This window comes from Rissa tridactyla, chromosome 6 (assembly GCF_028500815.1).
Source record: "Rissa tridactyla isolate bRisTri1 chromosome 6, bRisTri1.patW.cur.20221130, whole genome shotgun sequence".
NCBI lineage: Eukaryota > Metazoa > Chordata > Aves > Charadriiformes > Laridae > Rissa > Rissa tridactyla.
In genome coordinates, this window is record NC_071471.1 from 15,673,124 (window position 1) to 15,700,593 (window position 27,470).

The following is a 27,470-nucleotide window of genomic DNA, read 5'->3' on the forward strand; positions in this document are numbered from 1 at the left end:
GGGCCGGCGCGCATGCGCCCCGCCCGTTCCCATAGCAACCCGCCGGCCAAGGGTACGTGGGGGTGGGACCACCCGTGTGCTGGTAGGTCACGCACATCCCTCTTCTTCACCAAGATGGCGGCCGGCCCCTCGGCCTCGTACCCAGCATAGGCTTCGCTGCGGGCCTACTAGAGGTAAAGCCGGTCCCGCCACCCGGTAGCGCCAGCCGCGCGGGAGGGCGGTGGGGGGTGGGGAGCGCATGAGGTAAGCGGGAGGAGGGCGCGGGCCCGGCTCCGCGGCCGGGGGGGTTCCGCTGCCTCCGACAAGATGGCGGCAGCAGAGAGACGGGCTCGGCGGGCGGAAAGTCTAGCGAGCGCCTGGCTTTGCTCTATGGTCTCATGCGCTCCGATTGGCGCGGGGTGGGCCACGTGCCGCCGGGGTGCCCCCCCCCCCCCCCCCCCCCCCAAATCATCGAGACGGGGTGCGGGGTGTTCGCCCCGCTGTTGCGGCCTCCGCCGCTGCCGCTCCCTCCGGCAGCCGCCGCCCCGCGCTGCGGTGCCAGCCGGCGAGCGGAGAGAAGCCATGAGTCATGCCCAGCTTCCCCTCCCCGCGGCGGCCGCCCTCTGCCCCGCGGGGCAGCCGTGGGTGTCCCGGCCGGGCCTGAGGGGACGGGGCTGAGGAGGGCTCGCACGCCATGACGGCACGGATGCGGTCGCCTTCTCCCCCTCCTTCGGCTTGGTGGCAGATACTGTATGGTGTGCCGAGGCCTGGTCTGCCTCGGATTCTTAGAGTTCGAGCATGAGTGTAATGGTCTCCTTCTGCACCACTGGTGGGCCCAAAAGCTGAGGTTCCGGTCACGGGCCACTCTGGAGAAGGGCTTGTGCCTCACCTGTGGCTCTTCAGGTAGAGCCAGCCACCTCTGTGCCACAGCAGGGAAATTCTGCCTCTTCACTGAACTGCTCTCTAGTCCTGTGGCGAGGTTTTGTTGTAGGCTGCTTATAGAACCGGGTAATCCAGCAATCGAGCAGAATTTAAGAGGGTTAAGCGCATGGAGTTTGTGATCCTTGGGCCCAGCTTGGCTATAGCTAAAGTGGCTTGACATGTGATAAGTTGCGCTTCCCATACTGGCCTTCCCCAAACGGTAGGAAGGATTCCCAACTGGCAAGAGCAATTCCTTCCACCGAAAGACGAGATGCAAGAGAGCAGGTCGTGCTGGGAACGTTAGTAATAGCAACAGCAGTTCACTCATCGCTGATGAGATGAACCAAGGTCCTTGAATTCCCAGCTCTAGTTTAGAATTTGAATCCAAATTCACAACTCTCTGTCTGGGAAGTGGAAATTAGAGACATTCACAGTCCCAAGGAGTGTTTGAAGGAGTCACTTCTTTTCCTACACTGTTGTGTAATGATGGAGAAAATTCTGCACACTGATATGTGGGTATTGCTTTATGGCGTGTTTTCTGCTTAGTAAGGCCAGTGAAGCTGCTGCCCGATGATTTAGTCTCCGTTTTTCCTGCTGTTGCTGCCCAAATGCTATGTACTTGTTTTCAGTTAGAAGACAATGCAACAGATAGTATAACGGGTTTGGGGTTTTCTTCCCCCCTCCCAAACTAGACTGGAAACTGGTGTTTCAGGTATCATTTCGTAGGTAGGTTGGATATTCCTGCCTCTAGTACAGGATTATACATCAGAGGCAAGGCAGGAAAGGAAGCAGTAATGTAATTTTTATCTGTGTGTCTGCTGAAGTTCTGTATCTCCAACCTTTTGCCTGTTAAGATTTAAGCTGTTAAAAAAAACCCCAGTCTTTCTGTTTGTATGTGGATTTTCATGCAGCATGGCCCAAATCATAGGCAGGGCCACCTACATACCCAAGCCACAGCAATCCCTCAACCTTTTCCTTCCAAAAATGTCCACAGTAGTATAGTTTTTCACAGATCAGAATGACAGGCACAGGAAAAGCTCTCGCTAGATGTGGAGGAGGTCTGTAAACGTTGAGTGGTAGAGGCAGCATCTAGTCTGAGCTTTGCCACTGCGGCAATATATAGTAAGCCTAGATGATTCTCAAAAGAGAGTTTTCTAAGTGACTTCTAAGAAGCGGTTAAGAAAGATTACTCTGCGTTTGTCCTATATAAATCGTTCTGGTGTTTCACTCCTGGTAGTGTGGCACAAACTCCTGTCTCCTCCTTCATTGTAAGTTAAGCTCACTTCTTGTTGTCTTCTTTCCCTCCTCTCCCCCAATTCTGCCTGAAAATGCGAACAAATTTACACTACTTATTATGTGCTAAAGGTCCTTGTGTTACCCGCGTTTTCATTGGTCTCACTTCCCTAGGCTGGGATTATCAAGGTAGAGGGGGGAGGAAGAGATTTCCTCTTGATCTGGAATTGGATCATAACATTATCATTATGTTATGGAGCATAATGGTAACAATAGTAACTTATTTTGGGTACAGTAAGGGCAGTTGTTTTTAGTCAAGTAGCTAGTCACTTTTCCATTTCACAATAAGCTGCTTCTGAAGACAGTGTGGTCTATTAGAGGAGAAGAGATCTGTAACCTTGGATCTGTAACCTTGTAGCTGTTATCAGAGTGGAGAGCCATCCCAGACACCCAAGCATGTGCAGTTCACAACTTTTCAAAGAAAACTGTGATGTTTTTTCAGTTACAATATTTCAGCTGATACAGCCTTTCCCAAGACATACTCTTCCCTTTGCATACAGAAGCATGATAAGGTGGTACAAACGCACTTAGGATTGTGCTATTGTGAGAATTCAGGTGATTGCCCAGGACACTGCTAGTCGGATGGTTAGAGTAGTCAGCAGTGGCACTGAGGCCAGCCCAGGGTGTTCAAGCTGAATGCGGGTGTGTGGTTGAAAAAAATCATTCACCACGAGTGGGAGGGTATCTGACAATCTGAGCTGTGGATTTCTGTAGAATATCAGATTTATTTGAAAATGTTTCTCTTAAAAAAAAAAAAAAAGTCAATCAACAATGGTTCAACTTTGTTTTGCATTCAGGAATTCTGCAGATGGAAATCTGTAGAGCGGAGCTTATAAAAGGAACCTTAAAGCAAAATAGCAAGACCCTGGCAAGTGTCCTCATGGGTGTTTTGAAACTGGCAGGATCTGGAAACTGCCTTTGCACTTTCCTCGATGCCAGAAAGAGAGAAGTTACAGATCACTTGGTCTCATCCTTCGCAGGAGTAGGCACCCAAGCATAGCCTGGCAAGATACCGTAACAAGAAATACAAGCCTTTTTGCACCCTATGGATCAAGCACAATAATAGCCTCCTCTCCGTAGCATTACCCTTATGGAAATGCTGTTATAATCTTGACAAAGACATGCACCGCTGAAAAAGTTGCAACAGGGTTTCTTTAAAGTGGGCTGAGAAAGGCATGTTCACCCAGGATGTAACGAGTCTGACTTGTCCAAGAGCATGTTGCTGAGAGGCCCAGGGCCTGTAAAACTTTTGCAACATGGGTCTGTGCAAGAATTAAGTAGGTGTTATTTGTATTAAAAGCTGAAAACAGATAAAGAAGAGATAGGAAAGTAAAACCCAGCTGTAGGATTAGGCCTCTGTTCTCTTCCTAATTCCCCTAAGCTTGAAAGAAGAGAGCATTAGGCTGTATTGTGTAGCGTGGTGGGTTTTGCTGGTGTTTTTTTATTTTGCTTATTGGTTTTTAGTCTGTGGTACCAGGAGGCTGTGGTGTTTACTGTGGGCTGTGAAGAGTGCATTTGGCATGGAAGGGAGGGTCCTGGTCAGTAGGGCCTGTTGCGGGGTGGGGTGGTAGGAATTGTGGAGGAACTCAAGAGACACCTAGAGCTCATCTCCAGACCCCATGCTAGGCTGGTAATTAAGGCAAGAGTCTAGTGTCCCCAGTTCGGGGCTTGTTTCAAGGGTTCTTTTCATTTTAGAAATTCCTGGGTTTAGAAGAATAATTTTGGGTTACAGGCTTATCCTGGGTGTGGAATTATACCTGAGAGAATTCAGCATGTGGCTTTATATTTAGCTGTCCTTTAGCTTTAAAAGAAAGAGTGTTTATGTCCTAAAAATCTGCTATTAAAGTCTTGTGATTTACATTACCATCTTAAATGGAAAAGTCCTGCATGCCTAATAATTCTAGGGATCTTTTTCTCCATCTTCCTTCTGTGAACTCATGTTGCCCCATAGCTCTCATGGTATGACTTCAGTGGAGTCACATTGAAAAAAGATGTATCCTCCTTCAAACAAGGAGGAAAAGTTCTAGCCAAAGCAGGGGGAAAAGCTTCTTTATTTAGAATATTTTATGTGTATAGAAGACTTTGGGTTGCTAGATTTATGTGTTTAAGGTTTTAATTCTGACAAGGAAAGGTAGTCTAAGTAGTCAGGTAGAACCGTAGCCAGGCTGTTCTGGGTTTATTTTGTTTCATAAGAAACTTGTGCTTTAACACCCATAAGGGGTTCTTTTTTCCATCATTTAGGTGTTTCTGCCTACACAAGCTCTGGTATTTTCCCAGCAGTCTCTCAAAAATACAAGGGTCCCTTCTAGGAGCTACCGTATAATACAGATACTTCACTTTGAAATTGCTGGTCAACATCATTTGTCTCTCACAGCTGGTTCAATTTTGTTGACTCTTGCATCTGGTAGATCTTTCAAGCTTTCAAGATGTCTACTAATATTTTGCAAATTATTACTAGCTATATTAGCATGTAAATAACTTAGGTATATTTATACCTCGCAGTACTAATTTATTGACCTCAGCTGATTCAAAAAAACCCAGTTTGTTTAATCTCAGTGTACTGTCACATTGTTTTGTGTCTGTGCGCGTTCCTGTGTTTTGGGGAGGGATAAATAGGTAGCTTCTGCAAAGAAGACAGGGATGTGCGTTTACGTACGTGTTTGTATGTAAGAAAGCCAGTTGGATTTCTTCTTACTGTTATAAATAGAGCAGAGTGGTAGTGATATTGGGGGGGGGGGGGGGCAGAAAAACTTGGACACTTATGGTCCTAGCAATGCTCCTGCCTCAGTGAAGTCTCTTTACTTGCGTTTTGGCAATTGTTGGATTTGGGAAGAGCCCTCTGGCCCCGGTGCCCGGAGCAGGTTCCTGAGCGGAGCTGAAGGGGTAGCCTGGGTCCAGTGGCCCTGCGGATGCAGAGGGCTGACCTTGGCCACAGCTGCCCGTACCGCGGGAGCCGGCTGTGTTGCTGAGGCAGCGACGGAAGCATGTCACTCTTTTGTGAGGAGCAGGGGTTGCGGCAAGGAGCTGTGTCCAGCTAGAGTCACAAAAGAGGCGCTTGCAAAGCAGCTGGCAGAAAAAGCAGGGGGAAACCTGAGAGAGAAAAAAAGAACCACAAAAGGCTCGGTTAGAGGAAATCATAATGAGTTTAACTTCAGTGGAAAAACAATACTGGAAGAAGAGAAGGGATTGGTTCAGTAGCTGTAAGACGGCAAGAAATGATGATTCACAGGAAAAGTTTTGGCTTTGAGAGGATTGAATAGCACAGTAATACTCATGCGACCTCCCTTAAATGACGCTGTTTAATTTAATTGTAAAGTAAAATGGGTTTACTTGTTGACGCAAAATGGAAGTCGTACCAGATTCTCTTACACTCGGCAGCACAGCGTCTGGAACTGTTTTTCAGCAACAGTTTTGCCATCTTTATTGAAGATTTTTCACAGATGAGAAAGAACCATTCGTGAAAATTTGAGGATGGAACTGATACATTTATTTAGCAATAGTGGAAGAAAAGAAAACAAAACGGCCAGACAAACAAACCAAACACAACAAACAGAATTCCACAAGAGACTGCCATGTAAACATATGTCACAAATCAGGGTGATTCTGGTAAAAGCATCCACGCATATAACTTGTGTGTACAGCCTACCTTTTAGCTGCACAAGAAATACCTGTGATTAAAAATTTCTGGAAGCGAGTGCTGATATCATGACAGTCGATACTTGTGTACATTTAGTAGGCTGATGTCCCAGCAACTAACTGGATTTTAAGGAGGAAGTGTTTTGATAGTGTTTTGACTATTACTGTTCAGCTTGGAGGTGGCAGGACCCAGCCTCGTCCCAGTGTTACGTAGCTGATAATTGCTTGTTGGGACCTCTGTCAAAGCCCATAAAAGTGCTGTCTGACCCATACATATCAGGACTCTGGTTTTAAAGGAAGGTTACCAGTGTCATATATCACAGTAAACATCGTGAGGCAGGTATGGCTAGTTTTCGTAAAGCTAACTTCTGGCATATTTTTCATTGAGGTTTGGATAACTGGAGTAATCTTCTTGCATCATTCAAATGGCAGGCTTGGCTTAGATTATAGGCGTCACTCCCCTGTCCCTTTTAACCCACCCCACTAGTTTTGGTTGATTGGTATTTCAAAGGTTTTGCAGTGGGTTGTCTGAAAAATCAGTAAAGGCCTTCTTTTATTATTATTATTTTTTAGGGGAACCCTGAACACCTTGATGCCGTTGCTCAATTCAGGTGGTACCACCTGCAGGAGTACCACTTGCTGGTTCTCTTCCTGTTGTTTCTGGCACTGTGTTTCCATCTATGCCTGCGTTTCTGGCACTGAGAATTAAACTGGGTATTTCACAAAATAAACTGGATGTTTGCCAAAGATGAGTGACAAGCAAAGCCTAGGCTAGGCAGTGCGTCAGGAACAGGGACGTCAGGCTTGGGATGGATACATATGTTGAGTGAGGAAAAAGGAAGAGAGTAAGGGTCAGAGTTGATGTAAGGAAGATTTCCCCGCTGACAGGGACAGAGGCAAAGCCAGAGAAAGCCCCAGTGGAATGAGAGGCCAGGAGCGATTGAGATGGATTTGTCACTGCTTGCTCCAGATGCAACCTTGGGTGAGGCGTTGGGGGTGTTTGTGTCTCTCCTGTGGGCACTGGAGACGGTGTGGGCTGTCTGAGCTCCTCTGCCCTTCCCAGAGAGCAGGGCGGAGCGGAGCTCTGCTCTTTGCAAACCAGGCCCTGGCTGTTTCTATTGCGCAGTGGAAAGTAAGTTTGCTGTTATCTCTGCTCGAGTGATAAAGCTCAACATAAACCTGTGTTTGGAGCCGTTGAAAGGAAAGATGAGAAGAACAACTCACAGAGCAAGTAGGGTGGGAGTACGAGTGGGAATATGTTATAGTTGGCCTGTTATTGCAGATGTTTTTGTTTTCAAAATGAATACCTCAGCAGTTGGTGTAGCCTGCTGGACTTTAGGTGCATGGTCTTACAAGGACCCTTGAAAACTGTGGAGAATAGTAAGTTGTAGACATGTGACCATTGCTTAAAAGTAGAACTGGTTCAGTAGCATTGAGGAAACTTAAGAGCAAGTGTAGAACTTTACTTTTATAAGTAGTTTCATGAAATCAAAGTACTGAGTTGATGGCTCTGATCGCGGCAGAGTTGTGGCTAAAAATGAGAGCACATAGTGAGTATTTAGAGAAGCTTAGAGGTTCTTGAAAATGTAAGAAATGTGAACCCCTCTATTTTATTTGAAAACTGGTATTGCTCAGGGCACTGCTCTGTTAATCCGAAAGACAGTAACAGTGTGTGTGAGGAGGACTGTACAGTGTGAGGTACCAAAGCAAAAAACTTGTACCTAAAATGGCACATATACCTTTCTAGTTCACCCCAAAGATGAGCAGGGTGGCACTTGATGGAAATGATTCAGTTATGAAAAGAGGCTTTAAGCATAAAATAATATTATTTGTAACAATTAGTGGAAATAGTTTTACTCTGGGTTCTCGTTATCTCTCTCTCTCTTCTTTCATAGCAGGCTTAGGGTGGCCTTGCAGATTTGGAAGAGAAGACTGTCTGGTTTTTTCACTGTCAGTTTAGATCACCGTGATGTAATTCTGTCTAACACATGAAGAGCCTTTTGCTTGGCCTAGTAGAGATTAGGAATTAGTGCTTGTCTGTGGATATGTTGAGCCCCTGTTGCATGTGCTATGAATAGGACAAAGGGAAGGCTGTGCTTAAATAGCAAGGGTCCTATCATGGCTTTTAAAAAGTGGCAGTTGGAATCACATCTTTACTTTAATGCCTTTTCAGAGGAATTGCTGCCAAACTGAAGATTTTTTTTTTTTCCCCAATTTTAAATTGTTCCTTCCCTCTCCAAACAAAGCACTAGCCTCCTTGCAAGTTCTATTATTTTATTCTTTTGGGGTTTTTGTTTGTCACAATAATGATAACTTTTCTGGGTCATATTTTCAAGCTGCTGATTGGAAATGGAAGATAGAAATAAAGAAAAAAAAATTACAAAATTGGGGAGTCATGTGAAGCCGTGTGACTTGGGGAACTGGAACTTGGAGGAAAACGTACGAAAGCACAAAGAAAGTTTATAAAAATGGAGCTCTGGCATTCTCTTAAGTCTTCGTTATCCAATAAACAGTAGTAACTGAGGAATCTTTAAAATCTTTCAAGGAGCCATAAGCAACCTTGCTTAGGTTTTTCTGTTCTAGAATCAAAGTAGCTAAGCAAGTTAAAAAAAAAAAAAAAGAAAACCAAACAAAATAGACAAAAATAAATGTCTGTTTACAGTTTCCATGCTTAAGTTGCAAATTGTCCCCCTGAAAAATGTCATTTGGGATGTCGCATTTAGTTTGCCACTTTTCTTAACTTTTTTTTTATTTGCTGTGTATATTTACCTAATTGGGTCTCTGTGAAAACAAGTCCTTGTCATCTTTGTAAATTGCTGTAAGTAGGTCCTTAAATTCTGCCCTGCAAAACATCAGCCTAAGAGAACTTGTAGGAGAGTCTTAGGGAGCATGGTGACATGTTCAAGCTAAGAGACACAATCAGCTTTGAATTTTCTAAATATACGATGGTTAGTGTGGAAAAGGGGTAAGTTCAAGGCTTGCAAGTCCCTTGCCTTTCCAAGCTACGTGATACGTAGTGCATAAGATGTTCTGGCAACATCTCTTGAATTAAAAAAAAAAAAATAAATTGCCACGTGTTCATTTTATATTGCAATTGCCAAGGGAGAGGGAACAAGAGAGACTGAAAAGGTAAACAAAAGAAATCCAACCCAGTAGCCAAAGGAGAGTGAAGTGAAAGTTTCCTTTTGAAGAACAGAAAGGAAATAGTGTGCACTTTGTTCTGCGGTATCTCTGCAATCCTCACTTCTTGGGTAACTGTGATATTTAACTGCAAGTATCCGAACAGGCATTGGGAAGTAGCTCTCAGCTAATTATTTGTGGAAGATGTGTGGTTTGTTTTTTTTTTTTTCTTCTGCAGTGCAGGCTGAATAGAGAACAGTGCTGCAGCACCACTCTGAAGGCACCTGTGTCTGAGGAATACACAGTGTGGTGGTAATTTAAATTAAAAAAACAAGTTCATATCAGCATAATGAGCCAAAACTGGAATTAAAGGTTATGAGTGCAAGTAAGAAACCCTTCTTCCTGTTAGGATAGTCAGGTATTGGAATAGGTTGCCCAGAAAGTTTGTGCAGCTTTGAAGGTTTTCAAGATCTGACTGAAGAAAGCTCTGAACGCCCTGGTCTGACCCTACTTCAAGCAGGAGGTTGGACTAGAGATGCCAGAGACTTGAAGACCCAGAGACTTCAGCCTGTTGTCAGATGTTTTGAATTTTTGTGATTTCTTTCACTACTGCTACTCTGTACTATTGCCACTTTCCAGGCAACGTGTCGGGAATCTTTGTATTCTGAATCCCTTCTCCCATTCTTGAGTCAAGTCGGTGTTTTGATTTACTGTGAAACTGTAAAGCAACACAGGAAGACACTTTATTTCACTTTGTCCCTCATGTTTGAAAAGTATTCCTCTTCAAAGTGTCTATTGGCTCCCCAAGGCCAAGAACCTGAAATTTGATGATACGTTGACAAGCTTGTCAATTCCTAAATTTGCCTATAACCATCTCCAAAATACAGATGGGAAATTCACCTCAGTCATTCTTGGTCTGAATGTATTACTTCTGTTTTCATCTCATTCCATTTTATCTATTCCATTTTATCTTGGTTATTTGAAATCCTAACTTCTCCTGAAAGCCAAGTTTGTGTTAATTAATCAGATTTCTCTTCCAGTGTAAGTAGAAGGATGGACTCTGACCTGTCCTCTGTGGCTTCCTTTTGCTTTTGGATTGATTTTGTTAAACTGTCCAGTGGCTTTCTTCCTCATCTCTGAAATGGCATTTGTTTTGTCATAGCACCTGGCATCCAAGGATCACAGCGTTCTGAACCTGAAATGAAATAATGAGTCCACAGAGTAAATCAAGAGAGCTGTGTGCGCACAGCCAGGGCAACCGAGAGATTTTCACCAGTCAATTCACCAAATCAGCAGCGAAACTAAGAGTAGAGCTTGAGTCTCTTGGCTGGTTTGTCTGCATTAATCACTAAATCTAATTTTCTCCCAGTATCCCCGTGTAAAATATGTGTATCTACCCCTTAACTAGGAGCTTTTCCTCTCTCTGCAGCCAGAGGGCTTGAAGCTACTTGTTCACAGTAGAACTCTGTCCCCACCAGTAAGTTGCTCCTGTTCTTCCTACCTCTTTTGCTTGCCCCTTTTTATAGAGCACCCTGTGATAGTCCAAGAAGGGCAGTGTATGTATTTTTTGCTAGCTGATGGTTGCATAATCTTACTGTCAGGGTGCCCAGGAAATAAACAGGTTCTTTAAACAACCATTTTGGCTTCAGAGGCTTGCTGAGGTTAGTAACCTTCCTTCAATGTCTGGTCAGCTTTTCTGCCTGTGCAAGAGAATTGCTCTTGATAAACGGTGTAGGTTTACCAGGAGAAAGGCAGTGGTGTTGCCCTCCCCTGGGACTTCTTATTTATACCACCTGGGTCCCATGTGAGACAAACGCATGCAGTCGTTCGTCTTCCTTCCACCTCCCTCCCTTCTTCACAACATGACTAAATGGTTGGAGTTAGTTGGGATTAGCGCATAGGCTCAGATAGGCTTTCCTCTTTTTACCAGCAGTTGTCTACTTGGGTATTTACAGTGGGCCTTTGAAGATAGTGGGGTTGCGTTAAGTACAGCTGAGGGGCAGCATTTAGCTTACAGAATCATTTCTTCCTAGTACCGATGCATGAACAGGGGGAGAGAGGTGCCTTTTCCTTCCTCATGGCAAATAAAGAAAATCTCGTCTCAAAGTCACTGGGGCATAAGCAACATGGACTCACGTTCAGTCATTTTTCATGATGAAACTTTTTTTATTCTCTTAGCAGAAGGATCTATATAATTTGACCCTTAACTTCAATTTAATAGAAGTTTTCATGTAGAAATAAAAATATTCTTTTGGAAGATCCCATGGCAAGCCATAGCAATAGCTTTAGAGCCTAGAGCCATATCTTGCTTGCTTTGGCTGAGGACCCCAGTACTCTCTGGCATACAAGTGCCCTGCGTCCTGAATCCTCTTCCACTTCTTTTTCTAGTGTGATCCAAAGTATTCCCCCACCCCTTTTCTCGTCATGCCACTGGTGAGGGATGTGCTGAAATGGATACTTTCAGGGGTAGTTCTTTTGTGGTGTTCTCTGACTTCAGCATGTGGGGCAAGCACCCAGAGTACAAAAAGGGTGCTTATTTGTACAGTTTTAGAAATCCTGGAGCTATATTTAACAGGAAATAAAGTCACAGCACACGCTCTTTGGAGCATACTTGGGTTGCTTTCCAAATAAGGCTTGCAGTTTCTGGCAGGAAAAATAGGGATCTCTTATAACAACAGAAAATAAGAACCGGCTACAAGAAATCCTTTGCAAAATCCTAGCTCAGCTGAGGGTGAATGTGCCAGAAAAGACCAACCTTTTTGTGGTCTTTGCTCCAGTGGTTTAAGGAGCTGAAAGTTTCTTCTCCCTTCCCCAAGAGTCCTGGGGTGGTGTGATTATTGAAAGCTTCTTAATTCCTCAACCTTTGCTTTCACACTGGTAAACACGTGTTCCAAAAAACTAAACCCCAAACTTGTTCAGTGTTAGTTTTATCTCTGTGTGTGTTTCACGTTTTTGCTGGTCCCACTTCTGTGTCCTCCCTCAGACTGGTGATATGAGCTGCCAATTTGATAAACCATGGAAACTCTGTATTGCCCAATCCTTCACCCTTTCTGTCGCACGTTGGTGCTCTTCTTGGGAGGCTTCCTTTTTGGTTGTTCTCGCAAGTCATGAAACCAGGGTGTCTCGGAATGCTGCCAAAATACAGGATGCTAGAGGGAGAGGGGCAGGTTAGTGTTTGTCAAGTGGTTGGGTACCTTCTTCTGTCTCCTTTCCCCTCAGCTAACAAAAATTCCTGTGCCTGGCTTATAGAGGAGCCATTTTACACACATCTCCATGACAAGCATCCTTTTTTTTCTTTATTTTTTTGGATGTGAGATTGCACTTGTGGGCAAGTAGACAGAACAGGCATCAAGCTGGCCTTTCTCTGCCCATACCCCCTTGTCTTCAGGAAGAAGAGGGATGGGGTGAGATGCAGATGGTCGATGTCATGTGGGCAGGAGGAGCAGCAGGTTGAAATAGACCTCCTAGCACCCGCTAAATGCACTTTTATCCATGCGCAGGCACTTCTGTACTCACTGAATGTGGGAGGAAAGGTGAGCTCTCCCCATCACTATGCTCTTCCTCCGTGGAAGATCCTCCTGTAAGGAGAACAGCCCGTGACAGGTTTCCTTCAGCAGAAATCATTATTTGAGGATGGCACGCAGTGAGATGCTCTAGGCCTTACAGTAACTTCTGGGCCTGGCAGGCTTCTCTCCCACCGCTTGCAGCTGCAAGTAAAGGAAGAACTACAGAAGCAAGTGGGGAAGATTCCCTCTTAAACAGTCCAGGCGAGGAAGCTGTGATAAAAGCCAGAAGTCCATATTGTCCTAGCAAGCCCAGTGGCTGCAGCAACACTACATAAACAGAGCAGGAGAGGGGCATACAGTTGTCCCATAGGCACAAGGTGGCACGTCCCCACAGAGGGCCCCTGCTGAACCGGATAACAAGATGGAGTTGAGGGAGAAGGATGTTGGTGTTTCGGTGAGATGCTCTAGTCTGGGAGTTGTGATGCTCCTCTGGTCCCCCGGCACAGGCGATAGCAATAGTTACCCATATCAGAGTTAATTGGATGCAGTGAAGTTAGAGTGTTGAAAGGAGGCTGCTGGCTTTGCGCTGGGGAGATAAACACGAGGGACCAAAAGCACCAGAAAAGCATCGTGCACCTTGAGTGAGGTTCAGAGCACTAGGCTCCAAGTCCTAAATTACAACCCACCACACACACACCCCCCCTGCACTCCCAACTGCTGCCTGGAAGCAGAAGTGTCCAAGTCTGGAGGTGCTGCGGTTTGCCCAGGTCCCTGAAGCTCTGCTTTTGCACAAGCCACCTCTCTCTTGGTAGCCACCAGCCCGCTTGTGTGTCTTATGGGGTGCTGCTGGCATCAACAGCCTAGACGTTTTTTGTCAGAGGAGCCTGAGCCAGCTCTTGGAGCATATATGACGTGGCAGCAGTGGTTGCTGCCTTTCCGTGCGGTATCCCTGCATCCTCACAGAGACCGACAGACTTTTTGAGGAGAGGCCGGGGTGGGGGGAGAGGGATCATCTCATGGTGCCTGGGCAGGGTGTCAACTCTTGACAACCATTCTCCTCCTCCCTTTAACATACTTCCCGATTTTACCCACAAGTATATTTTTGTTTACAGTGATAAATTGTTTGTGTCAAAAAGTTCAAGTGCTTTAACACTGTCCTTCCAGCTGCAGGATTAGAAGAGGAAAACCGGAGAAATCTCCTACTCTTGTTCAATAATAATAAGTAATCATAATTTTACTTAAGGCTAAATACCATCCGTGTTTCCATAAATACAGTACATAAATATCTATAAAAATTACTGCATGTAATCAAAAGCAGTTATTCCAAAGACCTCACATTTCTGCGGTCAGAGCTCCACAAAGCAGGTTCTTGCATTTGGTTTGCGAGGGTCTGGGAGAGAGCGGGGTGTGAATGAGAAAACCAGTCGCTAAGTGCAAGTTATGAATGATGGGGAAAATTAATCCTGTGTAGGAAAATGGGCAGAGACTGAGCTAATGCAAAAATCAGTTCAAATTCCGTGTATTTTTACACTGATGTGACTCTTTTTTTCCTCAGTACCCTGAGGGTATAGGGCTAATAATTAAAAACATCTATATTGCACAAACTTTAATAAACATCCTCTCTGCAGGAAAGGAGGGTATTGTGCTTACTGGCTTGCCTTTCCCCTCCTTCCCTCTTCCCTACTTGCAAATTAGAGATTGGAATAAGGAGAAGGGGCTCTTTTTTTGGGGGTGGGGACATGAATTCTTATTTTTTTAATCTTGCCCGTTCTCCTGTCTAACCTCAGCAGCATGTGGCTGCTGCTTGAGGCACAGCTGCCCTTCTGGGGCCGCAGCCCTAGTGTCCCTTGCCGCTCGTGGGATGGGGCAGAATCCCCGGGTGTTTGCAGCTCTCCGGTGCCAGCCACGGTTTTGGGACGGCTCAGAGCCCTCCCGAGCAGGTCCAGCTCACTGACCCGGCGTGAAACCGGCCTCGGTAATTCTCCGCTTTGGGGAGCTGATCTGACCCCGGGTGGGAGCCACCCGCGGCTCTCCTCCCTCGCCGTGGAGGCCCGCGGGCCGGGCCGGGAGCGGGGCGGCCGGCAGAGCCGCAGGCTGCCGGGCCGGGCCGCTGCTCCGCTCAGCTCAGGCGGGCGGCGGGGCACGCGTGGCGGGCCGGCCCCGCCGGGAAGGGGCATGTCCCGCTGACGTGCGGGCCGGGGATTGGCAGCGGCCCGGCCTATATAGGCGGCGGGGCGGGCGCCGCGCCGCTCTCCCAGGAGCGCTCCGGTTCTCCAGCAGGGCGGGCGAGCGGGCACCGGCCGGAGTGAGTCACAGGGGACGGGGGGGCGGCCCCTCCGCCGCGGCCGCGGCGCCGACGTGGAGGCTGGCGGGGCGGCGGGGGTGGGGGGGGGGGCGGCCCGGCGCGGCCTCGCTTCCTCCCCCTGGGCACCGACGGGTCGGCGCGGACGGGAAACTGCGGGGAAACTTCCCGCCGGCCGGGCCGGGCGAAGTCCGGCGGGGGCGGCCCGGGGAAGAGGGCACGCGGGGCAGCCGGCGGCGGGAGGGACGCGGCTGTGCCGGACGGCAGCAGCTGGCGGGTAGTGTCGGCGCCGGCCCGGGGCTGGGCTGATGGGGACACTGGGCCCCGCGGGTGCGTGGGGAGGGGGCGGCCCGGCGTGGACCCTCTCGCCGGGAGAAGAAGGGGGAGAGGCGCGGTCGGGGCGGCTCCACGTCGTCCCCGGCGGTCGGAGGGCTTGAGCCTGGTGCGAGTCCAAACGGTCGGTATCGGAGGTTCGTCCAGCACCGGAACAGCGGTGCGGCCGGCGTTGGGTAGCCTCCCCTCCCGGTCGCGGGGGCCGAGCGGCTCCGCTCCTGTCGTGACTTAGAGGGGCGAGCGCCCCGGCTTCGCTCCTGGGGCCACCGGCGGGGGCGAGCGGGTGCCGGGAAGGTGCTACCGCCAGGCTCGGAGTAGGCCGTGCCCGCCACCGGCAGCTTTCCGGCGGCCGCGAAGCCGCGCTCGAGGGCTGTCACCGGACACCCCGCGGGAGCACCTTTTCCCCATTCGCCTGGCGCGGCCGCCCCCGGCTTGCCGCCCGGAGGGCCGCGCCGGGACAGCCCCTACCGTGCGCCCGGCCCCGTCCCCGCACGGGCGGTGCCTTGGGGAGCGCCCCCTCCCCTCCGGCTCAGCCCTGCGCGGGTGACAGCGGGGCCCGGCCGGGCCCTTTAAGGGCGCCGCCCCGCCCCGCCGCGCCGCCCCGCCCCCGGTGCCGGCAGTGCTGAGGTGGCGCTGGCGGCGCCGCCCGCCCCGGCTTGGCCTGGCTTAGCCTGGGCCGCGGGGCCCGGCGGCTTCCCCCCGCCCGGCCTCGCCGCGGCCTGGTACGGAAGTGGAGGGGCGCCTCTCCGCCCGGGCCCTGCGCTTGCCCTTGTTCCGGGGAAGGCGGGTGCCGTGGCGGTACAGGCCCGGGAGGCCTCCGGCGCTGCCTGCCCCACGTGGCAGCCGCTCCCCGAGGCCGGCAGCTCCTCTCCGTGCGCGGCCGTAGAAGCCCGGCCCCAGCCGGGAGCAGCGCCCGGGAGGCCGCGGCGCGTGGCCGTCGTGGCTGGGTGGGCTGCGGCGACCGGCCAGGCAGGGCACAGAACACCTCCTGTCCCAGGGCAGGCAGTGACAAGGGAAGGTGGCAGGTCCCAACGTTAGTAGAAGAGTGAGTACAGGGGACAGGTCAGGTGTAAGTTTTCAGAAAGGAAGTGTTTTCATGTATGACCACTCGCCTACCAAGAGATCACCCTCGCCTGCGTCAACGTCTGACAGGAGAGTGGCTGCCACAACCAGCCCAGCCCTATTGCTGTGTGCGATTCTAGCTGCATTTGATTTTAGCTATCTCAATTAACAAAATGCTAGCATTTTTATTGAATATAGTTTTAAATAGTGCGTAACTGATGTTTTTGTCCACAAGTACTGATTGTATTGGCAGTGTAACTCATGTCTTTGCTTTTGTTTCTCTTCGTACAAATGTTTCCCGTGTGGTTAGGTCTGGCCCTTGCTGGAGGTTATTTTTAGGATGATTTTGTTCTCTTTATTTTAAGTGCGCTCTAGACTTCTGAAACTTCTTTTGGCACACAAAGCCAGCGCTACAGACAGTGTATAAACTAGGCAGTTTAAAACCTGTTGACCCAGTCAGCCACACACTGGCATGACGTAGCTGTAACCTTAGTTTCAAAACCTAAAGTGGGAAGTTAAGGAGGTGTAGGTTCCAAATGCAATGCCTGAGCTGCTCATTTTGACATTAGGTTTAAAATACTGTTCTGATGGCCGCCTCCAATTTTGGCCAGAGATGAATCCCTGAGGCCTGCAATATACCAGATGTTTGGAGTTACTGGAGATGAAGAGCATTTGTTCTTAGCTTTCTGTATGGGTGACGAAGCAGAAATTCATATGGATAAACGCTGGCCTTAGATTTCTTCAAATGTCTTGCTGTTCTCTGAGGTGGAGGCTCCAGGGAAGATCTCTGCAGCAGGTGTGGACACAGTGAAACCAGCAGCTGTGCCTTGAGGTCCCGGCTCTCAGGCAGGCACTATATCGGGTGTTGTTGACCAACTTCTTGTCCTTATCCTCCACTAAGGAGCAGAGCACATGCAAAATGAGCCAGGTGGTGCTTTCCTGAGAAATGAGAGTTATAAGCACACCCATGCTGTTGGCAAGGCTCTAGCCAGACCTTGGCAGCTGCTTGTGATGTCTAGCATGCTTCTAGCTCCTGCCCTTGCTCCTGTTCACAGCTTGCCGTGAGGTGGTGGCACCCTCAATAGCGACCCAACGGGCCGGAGGAGCCAACGGCCCAGTCTGCGGGCCTTGCCGAAATAGCCTAGGACAGGTACCATGCCGCTAACATGCTTTCCTTGGTTCTGCGGCAGCCTGAGCCGTGCAGTTGTGCACCATGGATGTGTAACCACGTGTTACACCATGGAGAACTCAGGTATTTCTCCGAGTTCAGATTACTAGCAACCCTTTCGTGTGTACCAGCAAATGCCTTGCAGAGCCTCTGCGTGCTGCAACAGCTGTGCTTCAGACAGCACAGCTGGCTGGCTATCCTGGTAGCTGCCACCTCATAGGAGTGGATCATTATAGGATTAATTGCAACATTAGGTCTATTATTTTCATGGCGCAGGTAGTGTTGCTTTGTGCCTGATAAGAGCACAAGGTGTGTGATTCTGTGTGATCCTAGCTGCATCTGATTTTAGCTATCTCGATTAACAAAATGCTAAGACTCCAGCCTCCACTGAGGTGCACATCAGGCCTGTATGGCCGTGTTGCATTGTTGCTCTCTGTGTTCTTCCCTCCTGCTGCTGCTCTTGCCTTCCCTTACTGTGTTGCAACGTAAGCACGCTGTGAGACAATACATCAGCGACGCTGTGTTTTGGGGAGCCTTTTCTGGGACACTGGGAGATCAGAAATGGCAACTGTCAGTTTACTGAAAAGTGTCTGAGTTTGCTGTTAAGAAGAAGGTCCAAACAGCATTGCAGGGCTTGTTGGGAGAGGGACCTTTCCCACCGTGAGCAGAGGCACTGTTTTTTAGGAGAGGGCAAGCCCTGCAAGAGCACGCATAACCACTGGGGGGAACTCCAGGTGTGGGGCACCGTTGTCCTTCTGGCAGAGTGTGTACTGTACTGGCTTTTACATTTTTAAATATATTCCTAAACACTTTTTCAGTAAATCTACAGATCCGGAAGGTGTAAAGCTCCCACCTATTTTTTCCTGGTTCCATCTTGTGTACACGTTTAAAATAGTCCACGTAAACCTGTTTGGGTTTTGTTCTTCGACTTGCAGGCTTAGGCCTGAAGACAGAGTTCAGTGCCTGGTGCATGATCTTATTGCAATAAAAAAATAAGAGGTGGACTGGCCAGCAGCTGTGTATGGATAGCCCTGAGTGTTTGCCTTAAGTTTGTGAGGACATCTATGTTGATTCACCCAAGCTCCACTAAACTACATTCCTAACTTCTGACTGATGGCAGTGTTGTTGGCAGGTTTTCAGGTTGTTAGTCTCCTCTGACTAGATGTTGATGGTCTTGCTTGCAACCCTGAAATTTCATGTCTATCTTGCACATCTGTTACTAATTGACTGGTTTTTTGCCTGATACTGGATGGCTGCTTTTGTACCAGTGTGATGAAAGAGTAGCTACCCTAGGCTTCCTGCTGTGAGGTTTAAGTAGATGGTGGTGTTGCCTGTAGCTCTAGTAACACATGACAGGTAAAGTATGGGGAGATGTGGCTCAGTATGAGAACGTTTTGGGTAGGGTGCAAGTTTGAAGCACAGTACAGACGGTGCTCTTTTGAAAGTTACAGTAACGGGGTGTCATGTTTTCCTGTGGTCTTGGAGCAGTCACATAATTATTATTTTTTTTTTCTCTCTATAAAGCGAAAGCTGGCAGGCTGACAGACGGGCAGCTTACAGGACGGACTCTCTGGCTACTGACCATTTAGCTGGTAAGTTCTTATTTTGGTGAGCCAAAGATCTTGCTTTTGCTGAGCTTGCTTACCAGAGTGGCTTTCTGTATATATCCCTAAGTAACGGGAGTTCAGGCACCTAAATAAGTCTTTTTCAGGAAGAGGCAGCATCCTAGGCCCTTTTTGCTTTCTCTCCAGGGTTACACAACAGTCTTGGACTGACTGTGCAGACCTTTTGATACTCATTTAAAAATTGCACACCATTAATAATTGATAGATTAATTAGAGTATGCTTTAACAACTTCTGGTGTCCCCCTTTCCAGTGACCTTCTTAGGTTGCACATCCTCTGCCTTCTTAACGAAGAGCTTAATGAAGAGCTCTGGTTTTGTGACCACTGTGCTGTGAGGAAATATCCCCCCTGAATTCCTGTCTGGTTCAGCAGAAGCTGACTTGGCACTGTAGGTGCTTTTCAGGAGGATGACCGGAAAATTGCTCAATAACACATACTTTGCCTTCCTGGAGTGACTTTTGTGCATTTTGAATGGTGTTGGTACTAGTGCTGCCACCTCTGTTTCTTCCAGTGGCATACCCGGATTGTGTGTGGGTGGGAAGTCGACAATGAGCTCCGTGGCAGTTTTGACCCAGGAGAGCTTCGCTGAACACCGCAGCGGCCTGGCTCAGCAGCAGGTGAAAGGTGAGAAAACACAGTTGAATTCCTTGATGTGCCTCTAAATACACACTGCACAGGCAACGTTCCTTGCTGTTACCCAAGATTGCTCCACACGTCCGGTTCCCCACAAGTGTGCAGACATTGTATTCTCCATTCCTAGATCGGTGGCCTGCTAATCTCTTGACTTGCCACCAACAGCAGCACAGCAGTGATGCTGCACTGTGCAGAGCCAGGAGGAGGCAAGCCTCAGATCTCCACAGAGCTCTGGCTAGCAATTCTGTCAGCTGTGGGACGGGGCACATGCAAGAGTGGGGCACTGGGCTACAAGCAAGCCTCATGGGATCAGTGTACTAGGCTGTCATTTCCTTCCTTTGCTCAGCCAGGTGCTGGGGAAAGTAATTATAACTGTATTAACTGACTCACTGGCGGGTTTTGGCACCCATCCTGCAGCTGCAAGCTGGCCCACTTGGCATGGCCCACTGCACAACTGAGTCGAACATAAGATACAGGCTTTCCCTGGACTCTGCCCTAACTATAGCGCTTCTCTCTGCCTTCCTCCTGGGCATATGTTTGTCTTATCCCCTTGTGACCTGCAGCCTTGCTCAATTCCTTTTGTTTATTTCTGCTCAGCCTGTTCTCCCCTAATTAAGCCCCTTTTGACAAAGGTGGAAGTAATGTGCTGTTTGCTGCCACCATTCACTTTCACGTTCACTTCCTGCATCTGTAGCGCATGCTCAGACACGGCTGGTTGTTCATGGTGTCTACTGCAGCCTGTGCTGTGCTGAGGTCAATTGTGCTCCAGACTTGGCTGCTCCACAAGCATAACTGTAATAGGATTAATAGTAGTGCACAAGTCATTTGCTCTCCCTTGTTAGTGGTGCCTAAATACAATTGCACTGCCTATGAATGGGGACATTTCTGCAAGGACAGCATCTCATTTTACCCTGTTTGTTTCACCCCAGTTACAGCTTTAAACTCTGAAGAAGAGAATGATCCTCCAACCTACAAAGAAGCCTTCCCTCCGCTCCCTGAGAAAGCACCATGTTTGGAAGCTGCCCAGGAACCCGCTGGGCCCTGGAGCAAAATCCGACCAATAAAGGCTTCTGTCATCACTCAGGTTGGTGGGAGTGGATGTCTTATCTTCCTCCTTTTCCTCCCTCCAAAAAGTAGGTGAAGTGAAGCTTTCTCTGGAGTATGAAATCCCTAGTGTGTCAAATGGACAGCTTCTTTGCCATACTTTACCCTGGGGCACGAGGAGGGCTGCAGCTGAGAGCTAGGACTGCTCTGGAGGGGAGGGATGTGTTGGAAAACTGTTCAGAAAAAGCTCTGCGTCCCTGTTCCACAAATAGCTGGAGCAGGCCTGAAGGGAGGATTGCAGAATTCAAGTAGTGAGTGCTAATCCATTAAAGTATTCCCCCCATAGCTTAGCATTTTTGCCCACCCAGCGTGGGACACACTGCCTGCTGCAGCACTGTCCCGCTTCCCTGGTCGCAGCTGGTGTCTCCACTGAAAAGGCTGATGAGTTGCACTACCCTGGGAACTTAGTATGCCAGTAAACCTGTAGGGCAATAAGAGAGGGAGGCACTGGCAATCAAAAGTGTACTGGCTGCTTGCTGAGCCCTTCTTTTATCTGTCGTGTGGCTGAGCAGGTGTTTCATGTGCCACTGGAGGAGAGGAAATACAAAGACATGAATCAGTTCGGAGAAGGCGAGCAGGCCAAGATCTGCCTTGACATCATGCAGAAGACAGGAGCTCACCTGGAGCTGTCTCTCGCAAAGGACCAGGGCCTTTCAATCATGGTCTCTGGCAAGCTGGAAGCAGTCATGAAGGCTCGGAAGGAGATTGTCGCTCGGCTGCAGACTCAGGTGAGGGCATCTAACTGTTCTCACTTCATCTGTGCTCTTCCTCAAGACTCGCAAATGCTTTGAGACTCTTGGGCCTGTGTGCTTATAAGCCAAAGAGTTGTTATTAGATGACTAATTCAGCTTTGCCATATATTTTCAAAGCACACAATTGGCAATTTGGAATGTAAATGAGGCTTAAAATAGGGTTCAAAGCTAATTACAGGCCATGGTGTTGCATGAAGGGTGGAGTCTGCAATCTCTGAACACTTGAATTGCAAACAGTGACTTTGTGCTGAGGTGCTGGTGCTCGAGGGGGTGCAGGCCCCTCACACAAAGCTAGTAGCATGTTAGAATGGGACTGTGTCTTCTCTGAAGTCCTTCAGAGGAGAACGTGGAGGGATGGGAGAAAGAAAAGTAGAGAAGAGGAAGTCCTGACAAAAGCTGAAAACATCAGGTCAGGGTTCTGGATTGTGTAACTGAAGCCACACTGATCAGGAGCCATAGCCCCATTGTTTCAGTTGTTTCTCTTTTCAGTCCTTTAGGTTTTGATTTCTTACCTTCAGATTCTTGAGTTCATAATCAAGATCGTCGTTCTTGTTAGGATATATCACAGCCAGGTGTCTTGGTGTGTTTTAAAGTGTAATGTCAAGGGTAGTTTATGGAATAGTTAGTACCATGTCTGCTTAGTGCTATTCAGCCCATGTGTCATACTCTGCCAGAGGGAAGAGAAAGGGACAAACCCTTCATAATATGCATCTGAAAGAATAGTTCAGGTTGTACTGCCAGAGATCCATGACCCACCGTCCTCAAATATACCTCCTACTGCCCTGGCCCCAGGTCTGAAAGGTGTGTCTGTATTCCAGCATCTCCTAGGCTTGGCTAGCTTCGGTACAGGGACACAGAGTTGAAGAGTCACACCAAGTGATCTTTTTTTTATTTTCTATTTCCATTGTAGCTTGAATTCTAAGCGTCTTAATTGCTGTTAGTGGTTACATATTCGCAGGGTTTGAGAGCATGGTAGCAATAATAAGCTACCAGGTCAGTAAAAAATCAGAAGCAAAGAAGTCAGGAAACCCCGTTACAAACTAGCCCTTTAATGGTAGATTGAGAGAAGCTCTTGGGACCTCTTTTCCAAGAGGGGCCCCCTAGAAGCAGTCTCAGGATCAGCATGTGCTACATTGAAGACACCTTAGCACTCTAGTAGAGGTAAGCATCTCCTAGCTGTCTGCCTGCTGGAGTAGGTTTCTGGTGTTGAATTTCTGTTTCCTAGGAGTCAGACTGCATGTCTTGTTCTCTGTAGCCTTGGTAGCAGATGTCAGAGTTCAGATAAACTCCACCCATGAGCCATCATCTCAGTTGTTGTCTGGTGCTGCTCCAGTGTCTTACACTGGAAGGTAGGCACCTCCTCGTCTGTGCCTAAAAGCTTTTGCTAATTCAGAGTACTGCTCCTGTGCAAACAGAAGGGTTTTGAGGGAAAGGTGGTTTTAGACTCCTGGTAGACAGGCACCGTAGATCAGCTGTTCTGGTGCACAGTATCAGTCCTCTGACAGAATGTGCTGGGAAGACCTTGTGTTTGCTCTTCAGTGGTACCGCTAAGCAGTGTCTAACTTGCTTTCCTTGGCTCTGTTCCTGTGGATCTGCCAGTGCAGGCAAGCGTTCTCACAGATGCTTGGTTCCTGTGTTGCAGGCTTCAGCGACAGTTGCCATCCCCAAGGAGCACCACCGTTTTGTCATTGGAAAGAATGGAGAGAAGCTGCAGGACCTGGAACTCAAAACTGCAACCAAAATCCAGATTCCCCGCCCGGATGACTCCAGCAACCAGATCAAGATCACCGGCACTAAAGAAGGGATTGAGAAGGCCCGACACGAGATCCTGCTGATCTCTGCTGAGCAGGTACTTCACTACTGTGATCTTTCTCATGGCATTAGCTGGACAGCCATTTTTCTTCTCCATGGTATATTAGATGTTTGTATCCACCGTGGCCACATTCAGTGTCTAACATGTTAGTCTGAACAGAGACATATACTGTGACACTGGCTGTATGAGCACCGCTGCCAAGTTGTTCAACTTCTAGTTCTGCATTTTGTCCATCTCTGAAGTCAGATAAACGTGTTTCGTATTTGAAGTGAACCGTATAAGGTGCCAGCTGAGATAAGGCAGGAGATTAGGTGAGAGGTGAGAGAGAGAATACTGTAAATCAGCATCAGCAACAGCAGTGTTTGTGGGTTGAAAGGGATGGAGATCTACAAGCCTGCAAATTGAAAGGAGTGCTCGGGCCGGTGTCAAGCATGACAGCACTGGGAACTTAGCTGTGTCTGGCAGAGGCTGTAATATGGGGGACAGTTCCCACCGGCGTCTGTTCTGGGCTCTTCTAGGATAAGCGTGCCGTGGAGCGGCTGGATGTGGAGAAAGTGTACCACCCCTTCATTGCTGGCCCTTACAACAAGCTGGTGAGCGAGCTCATGCAGGACACAGGGACGCGCATCAACATTCCTCCACCCAGCGTCAACAAGACAGAGATAGTCTTCACGGGAGAAAAAGAGCAGCTAGCCCAGGCTGTGGCTCGTGTTAAGAAGATCTATGAGGAGAAGGTATGGATGGTCCATAAAGCTTCCCATCTTCCCCCCACCTGCTCATAGTCCCTCTTCCCTACTTGTTCTACTTCTGTGCATCCCTCTGTTGCATCCTGCTCATATCAGTTCTGGCTCAGCAGCCCTTGCAGTATATGGCCCTGGATCTTACCATTTCCTCAATCAGCAGAATGGGACTTGGGCTGATACTACCAAGGAGGTGACAGATGTCTCACTTCTCTGTGTCATGGGAATTAGCTGACCACAAAGAGCTCCCCTGGCTCTTGTTCACGCAGGTGCTACTAAGGAAAGAAGTGTGAAGTCTACAGTGGTTGCCAGCTGACAGTATCAAAGTTGCTACATTAGTAGAAGTTGCTGAAGAGTAAATTTCACTTGAGTTTATTTTCCACAGCCAACATTGCTGTGAATATCCTTCTTGTGGGTTGTTGGGCTGGTTTTCTTCATGGTTAGGTCTGTATTTGTGCCAGTCTGGATTTCAACAGAGATAATCAGCTTATAATGTAGTAGCCTACATGGTGTTGCATTACAGTACTGCCTGCAGAGCAGCTGGGTGTTGAGCCCTGTTGTGCAAGAGTGTGTGTGTATGTGGTGTCTTCCATGTAGTGTCCCAGGGAGCTTAACACAGCATACTAGTTTTGTACTTCACCTGTGAATTTTTGAGCACAAGGCTTTCTGTAGGCAGAGGCCCAAAGGGTCCTAGGGTACTGCAGAGCCACTGTGCTCACCTTTGCTTTGCCCTTTCCTGGGTGCAGAGTTTCACTGCATCTTGTGCCTCTTCCTTTTGCTCTTGTCCTTCCCTGCCCCTTTGTGATTGATGCCCCAGTGCCTCTGCCCCTACAGAAAAAGAAGACGACTACCATTGCAGTGGAGGTTAAGAAGTCCCAACATAAGTACGTCATCGGCCCCAAGGGGAATTCCCTGCAGGAGATCTTGGAGAAAACTGGAGTCTCTGTCGAGATCCCACCCACTGACAGTAGCTCGGAGACGGTGATACTGCGAGGCGAGCCTGAAAAGCTTGGGCAAGCATTGACTGAAGTCTATGCAAAGGTACTGACGAGTTGGGCTAGGCCTTCTTTGAAAGTCCCAGAAAGATACAACTGTGAGCACTGGTAGGTGTAGGGGTGGTGGTCTCTGTTGGACTGTGAGAGGTGAAGCTTAGAAATCAATACTGAGGGTGCAGCGTGGGAACTGGAACTGAATTTTTGTGAAGGGCTCTTCTAGTTTGCCCATCAAACAACTTCTCTGGTTTTTTTGTCTCTCAGGCCAACAGTTTTACCGTCTCCTCGGTCTCTGCCCCCTCTTGGCTTCATCGTTTCATTATTGGAAAGAAAGGACAAAACCTGGCCAAAATAACTCAGCAGATGCCAAAGGTATGGATGAGCTCTTTAGCTTAGCACCCTCTGATGTAGAATATGATTTAGTCCAGATCACTCTTTGCAGAAGAGAGAAATGTATTCTAGCATGAGTAAAACCAGGGAGGAAATGACACAGATCTTAATATTAAGCTGAGCCTCTCTTCTACTGCTGCAAATACTACTCATCCTATGCTATTCTCATGGGTTGAGCCCTTCAAAGGAAGTTTTATGTGGTACTAGTTTGAGAATTGATGTGGTAGGATACCTGCAAATGATGATTTCAACGAGGCTTCTCCCTGGTGAGTTAGATGATATCTAGAGAAAGGCTTGGTGAGTAACTTCTCCAAAGCCCTTGCAGACTCCAGGACGTCACCAAAGCCTTGGGTTCTAGACACTGTGATATGGCCTGAATTGTAAGTGACGTACTTCTGAAACCATGGGAATGATGTGTGTACTTTGTGGGAAGGAAACCATCTCTTAGTGGCAGGGATTGATGGTGTAGGCCTGACTAACAGCATTCACCTGACTCGTGTCTTGGAAAATTCTTACTGGGTTCATTGCTTTGTCTCTCAAGGTTCACATCGAATTCACTGAAGGAGAGGATAAAATCACTTTGGAAGGACCTACAGAAGATGTGAATGTGGCTCAGGAACAGATTGAAGTCATGGTCAAGGATCTGGTAAGTTGGTGTTACTAGTTCCAATACAGAAGAAGAAAGTGGGGGAAGAATGGACAACAAAGCAGAGATGATGTGTGGTATCACATCGATATTATGTCTTGACATGCTTAACAGAACTTGCAGAAGACAAGTTGTGTGGCAGATAGATGAAACCCTGAGTTATGAAGCTCGCCCGTAGAATTCTTAAAAAATCAGCAGCAGGTCTTAAATATTTTGATGCTGAGCAGGAAGGTTTCTCTTTCAATTGTAGCTGCAGGGGCATATAAGTCCCTTTAAATGTTTCACAAGCATATTGCTCTCAGCTCAGACCAGAGGAGTGCTTGTAGCTGGCTACTGGAGAGTCAGTGCCGATACTGGCAGTAGGCAGTTACTTAGGGCACAAGACAATAGAAGTGGTGGCCTACACTACCTAGTCCTATATGATTCTTTATAGATCAACCGGATGGATTACGCAGAAATCAACGTCGACCACAAATTCCACCGACACCTCATTGGCAAGAATGGAGCTAACAGTAAGTGGGGTGCCTTTCCAATCCTTCCTATGCTCGGCCTCTCCGTGTTTAGTAGGTCATATCAGGGGCTCTGTAGCTCATCCAGTGTCCTCTCGCCATCACATTTCCTCTGCTCTTCTGAAGTGGTGATGGCACAAGGAGGTAAGTAGGCAGTGAGGCCTTGGGGTGGCTCTAATGTGTCTAACCTTGGAAGGTTGAATAGTGGTGGTATTGCTTTGCCATGTCCTGGAGGAATTATTTTTGTTGGTTTTGGAGGTATTTTTGGGTGTAGAATTCTCTTTTTTTTTTTTTTTTTTTTTTGACATTCCTCCATGTGAATTACATTTTAGCAGCCAATTAGGGATGGTGGAAATCTGCTTACTGAGTTTCTCCCCAAAAAAGAATTTGAGATTAGAAACGAATGATCATCTTCTGATCTAAATGTGGTGCTGCTAGGGGAAGAAACAGGTACCTCACTCTGGCAAGAGAACAATTATCTCTGTAGATGCCACAGTATTTACTTGTACAAGTTCTTGTGTGGCACAGATCTGTTCTCACCCGAACTCCAGGGTGAAGAGGCACTTTCCCCTGTTTCAGCCCCACACCACTGGCCCCTTCTCAGAGGCTGGTTTACTTCTTAAACAGCCTCTAAGCAGCGGTAATCAAGGTGCCTTGCTTCAAAATCTTGGCCTAGCAGACTGTGTCACCACAGTCCTTGCCTTGAAGTTAACAGGATTAAGGACCTCTACAAGGTGTCTGTGCGCATTCCCCCGGACAATGAGAAGAGCAACCTGATCAGAATTGAAGGAGACCCACAGGGGGTCCAACAGGCCAAGAAAGAGCTGCTGGAACTCGCTTCCCGTATGGTGAGTAGGATGTGATGCTTGGGAGACTGCAGGGTTTGGGCTTTTATGTTTGCTCGTAACCTTCTTGTGCAAGTGTGTGCCCCTTGCCCACCAAGCATT

General features: G+C 48.1%; 1 protein-coding gene across 3 annotated transcripts in view; it reads left to right on the plus strand.

Annotated features, from left to right (window-relative positions):
- The first annotated feature begins 20 nt into the window (after positions 1–20).
- HDLBP (high density lipoprotein binding protein) overlaps positions 21–27,470 on the plus strand; it is a 40,323-nt gene continuing 12,873 nt past the window's right edge. For 2 of the 3 annotated variants that reach the window (XM_054204460.1, XM_054204462.1), the window contains exons 1-12: positions 21–173; positions 18,845–18,912; positions 19,456–19,568; positions 20,507–20,661; positions 21,194–21,409; positions 23,076–23,282; positions 23,765–23,980; positions 24,821–25,027; positions 25,243–25,350; positions 25,910–26,014; positions 26,448–26,526; positions 27,232–27,371. In XM_054204460.1, the coding sequence (XP_054060435.1) occupies positions 19,493–19,568; positions 20,507–20,661; positions 21,194–21,409; positions 23,076–23,282; positions 23,765–23,980; positions 24,821–25,027; positions 25,243–25,350; positions 25,910–26,014; positions 26,448–26,526; positions 27,232–27,371 (1,509 nt within the window). In that variant the 5' untranslated portion in view covers positions 21–173; positions 18,845–18,912; positions 19,456–19,492. Of the gene's footprint in view, positions 174–14,680; positions 14,761–18,844; positions 18,913–19,455; positions 19,569–20,506; positions 20,662–21,193; positions 21,410–23,075; positions 23,283–23,764; positions 23,981–24,820; positions 25,028–25,242; positions 25,351–25,909; positions 26,015–26,447; positions 26,527–27,231; positions 27,372–27,470 lie in introns of those variants that run through there. The other variant, XM_054204461.1, reaches the window with a different exon arrangement.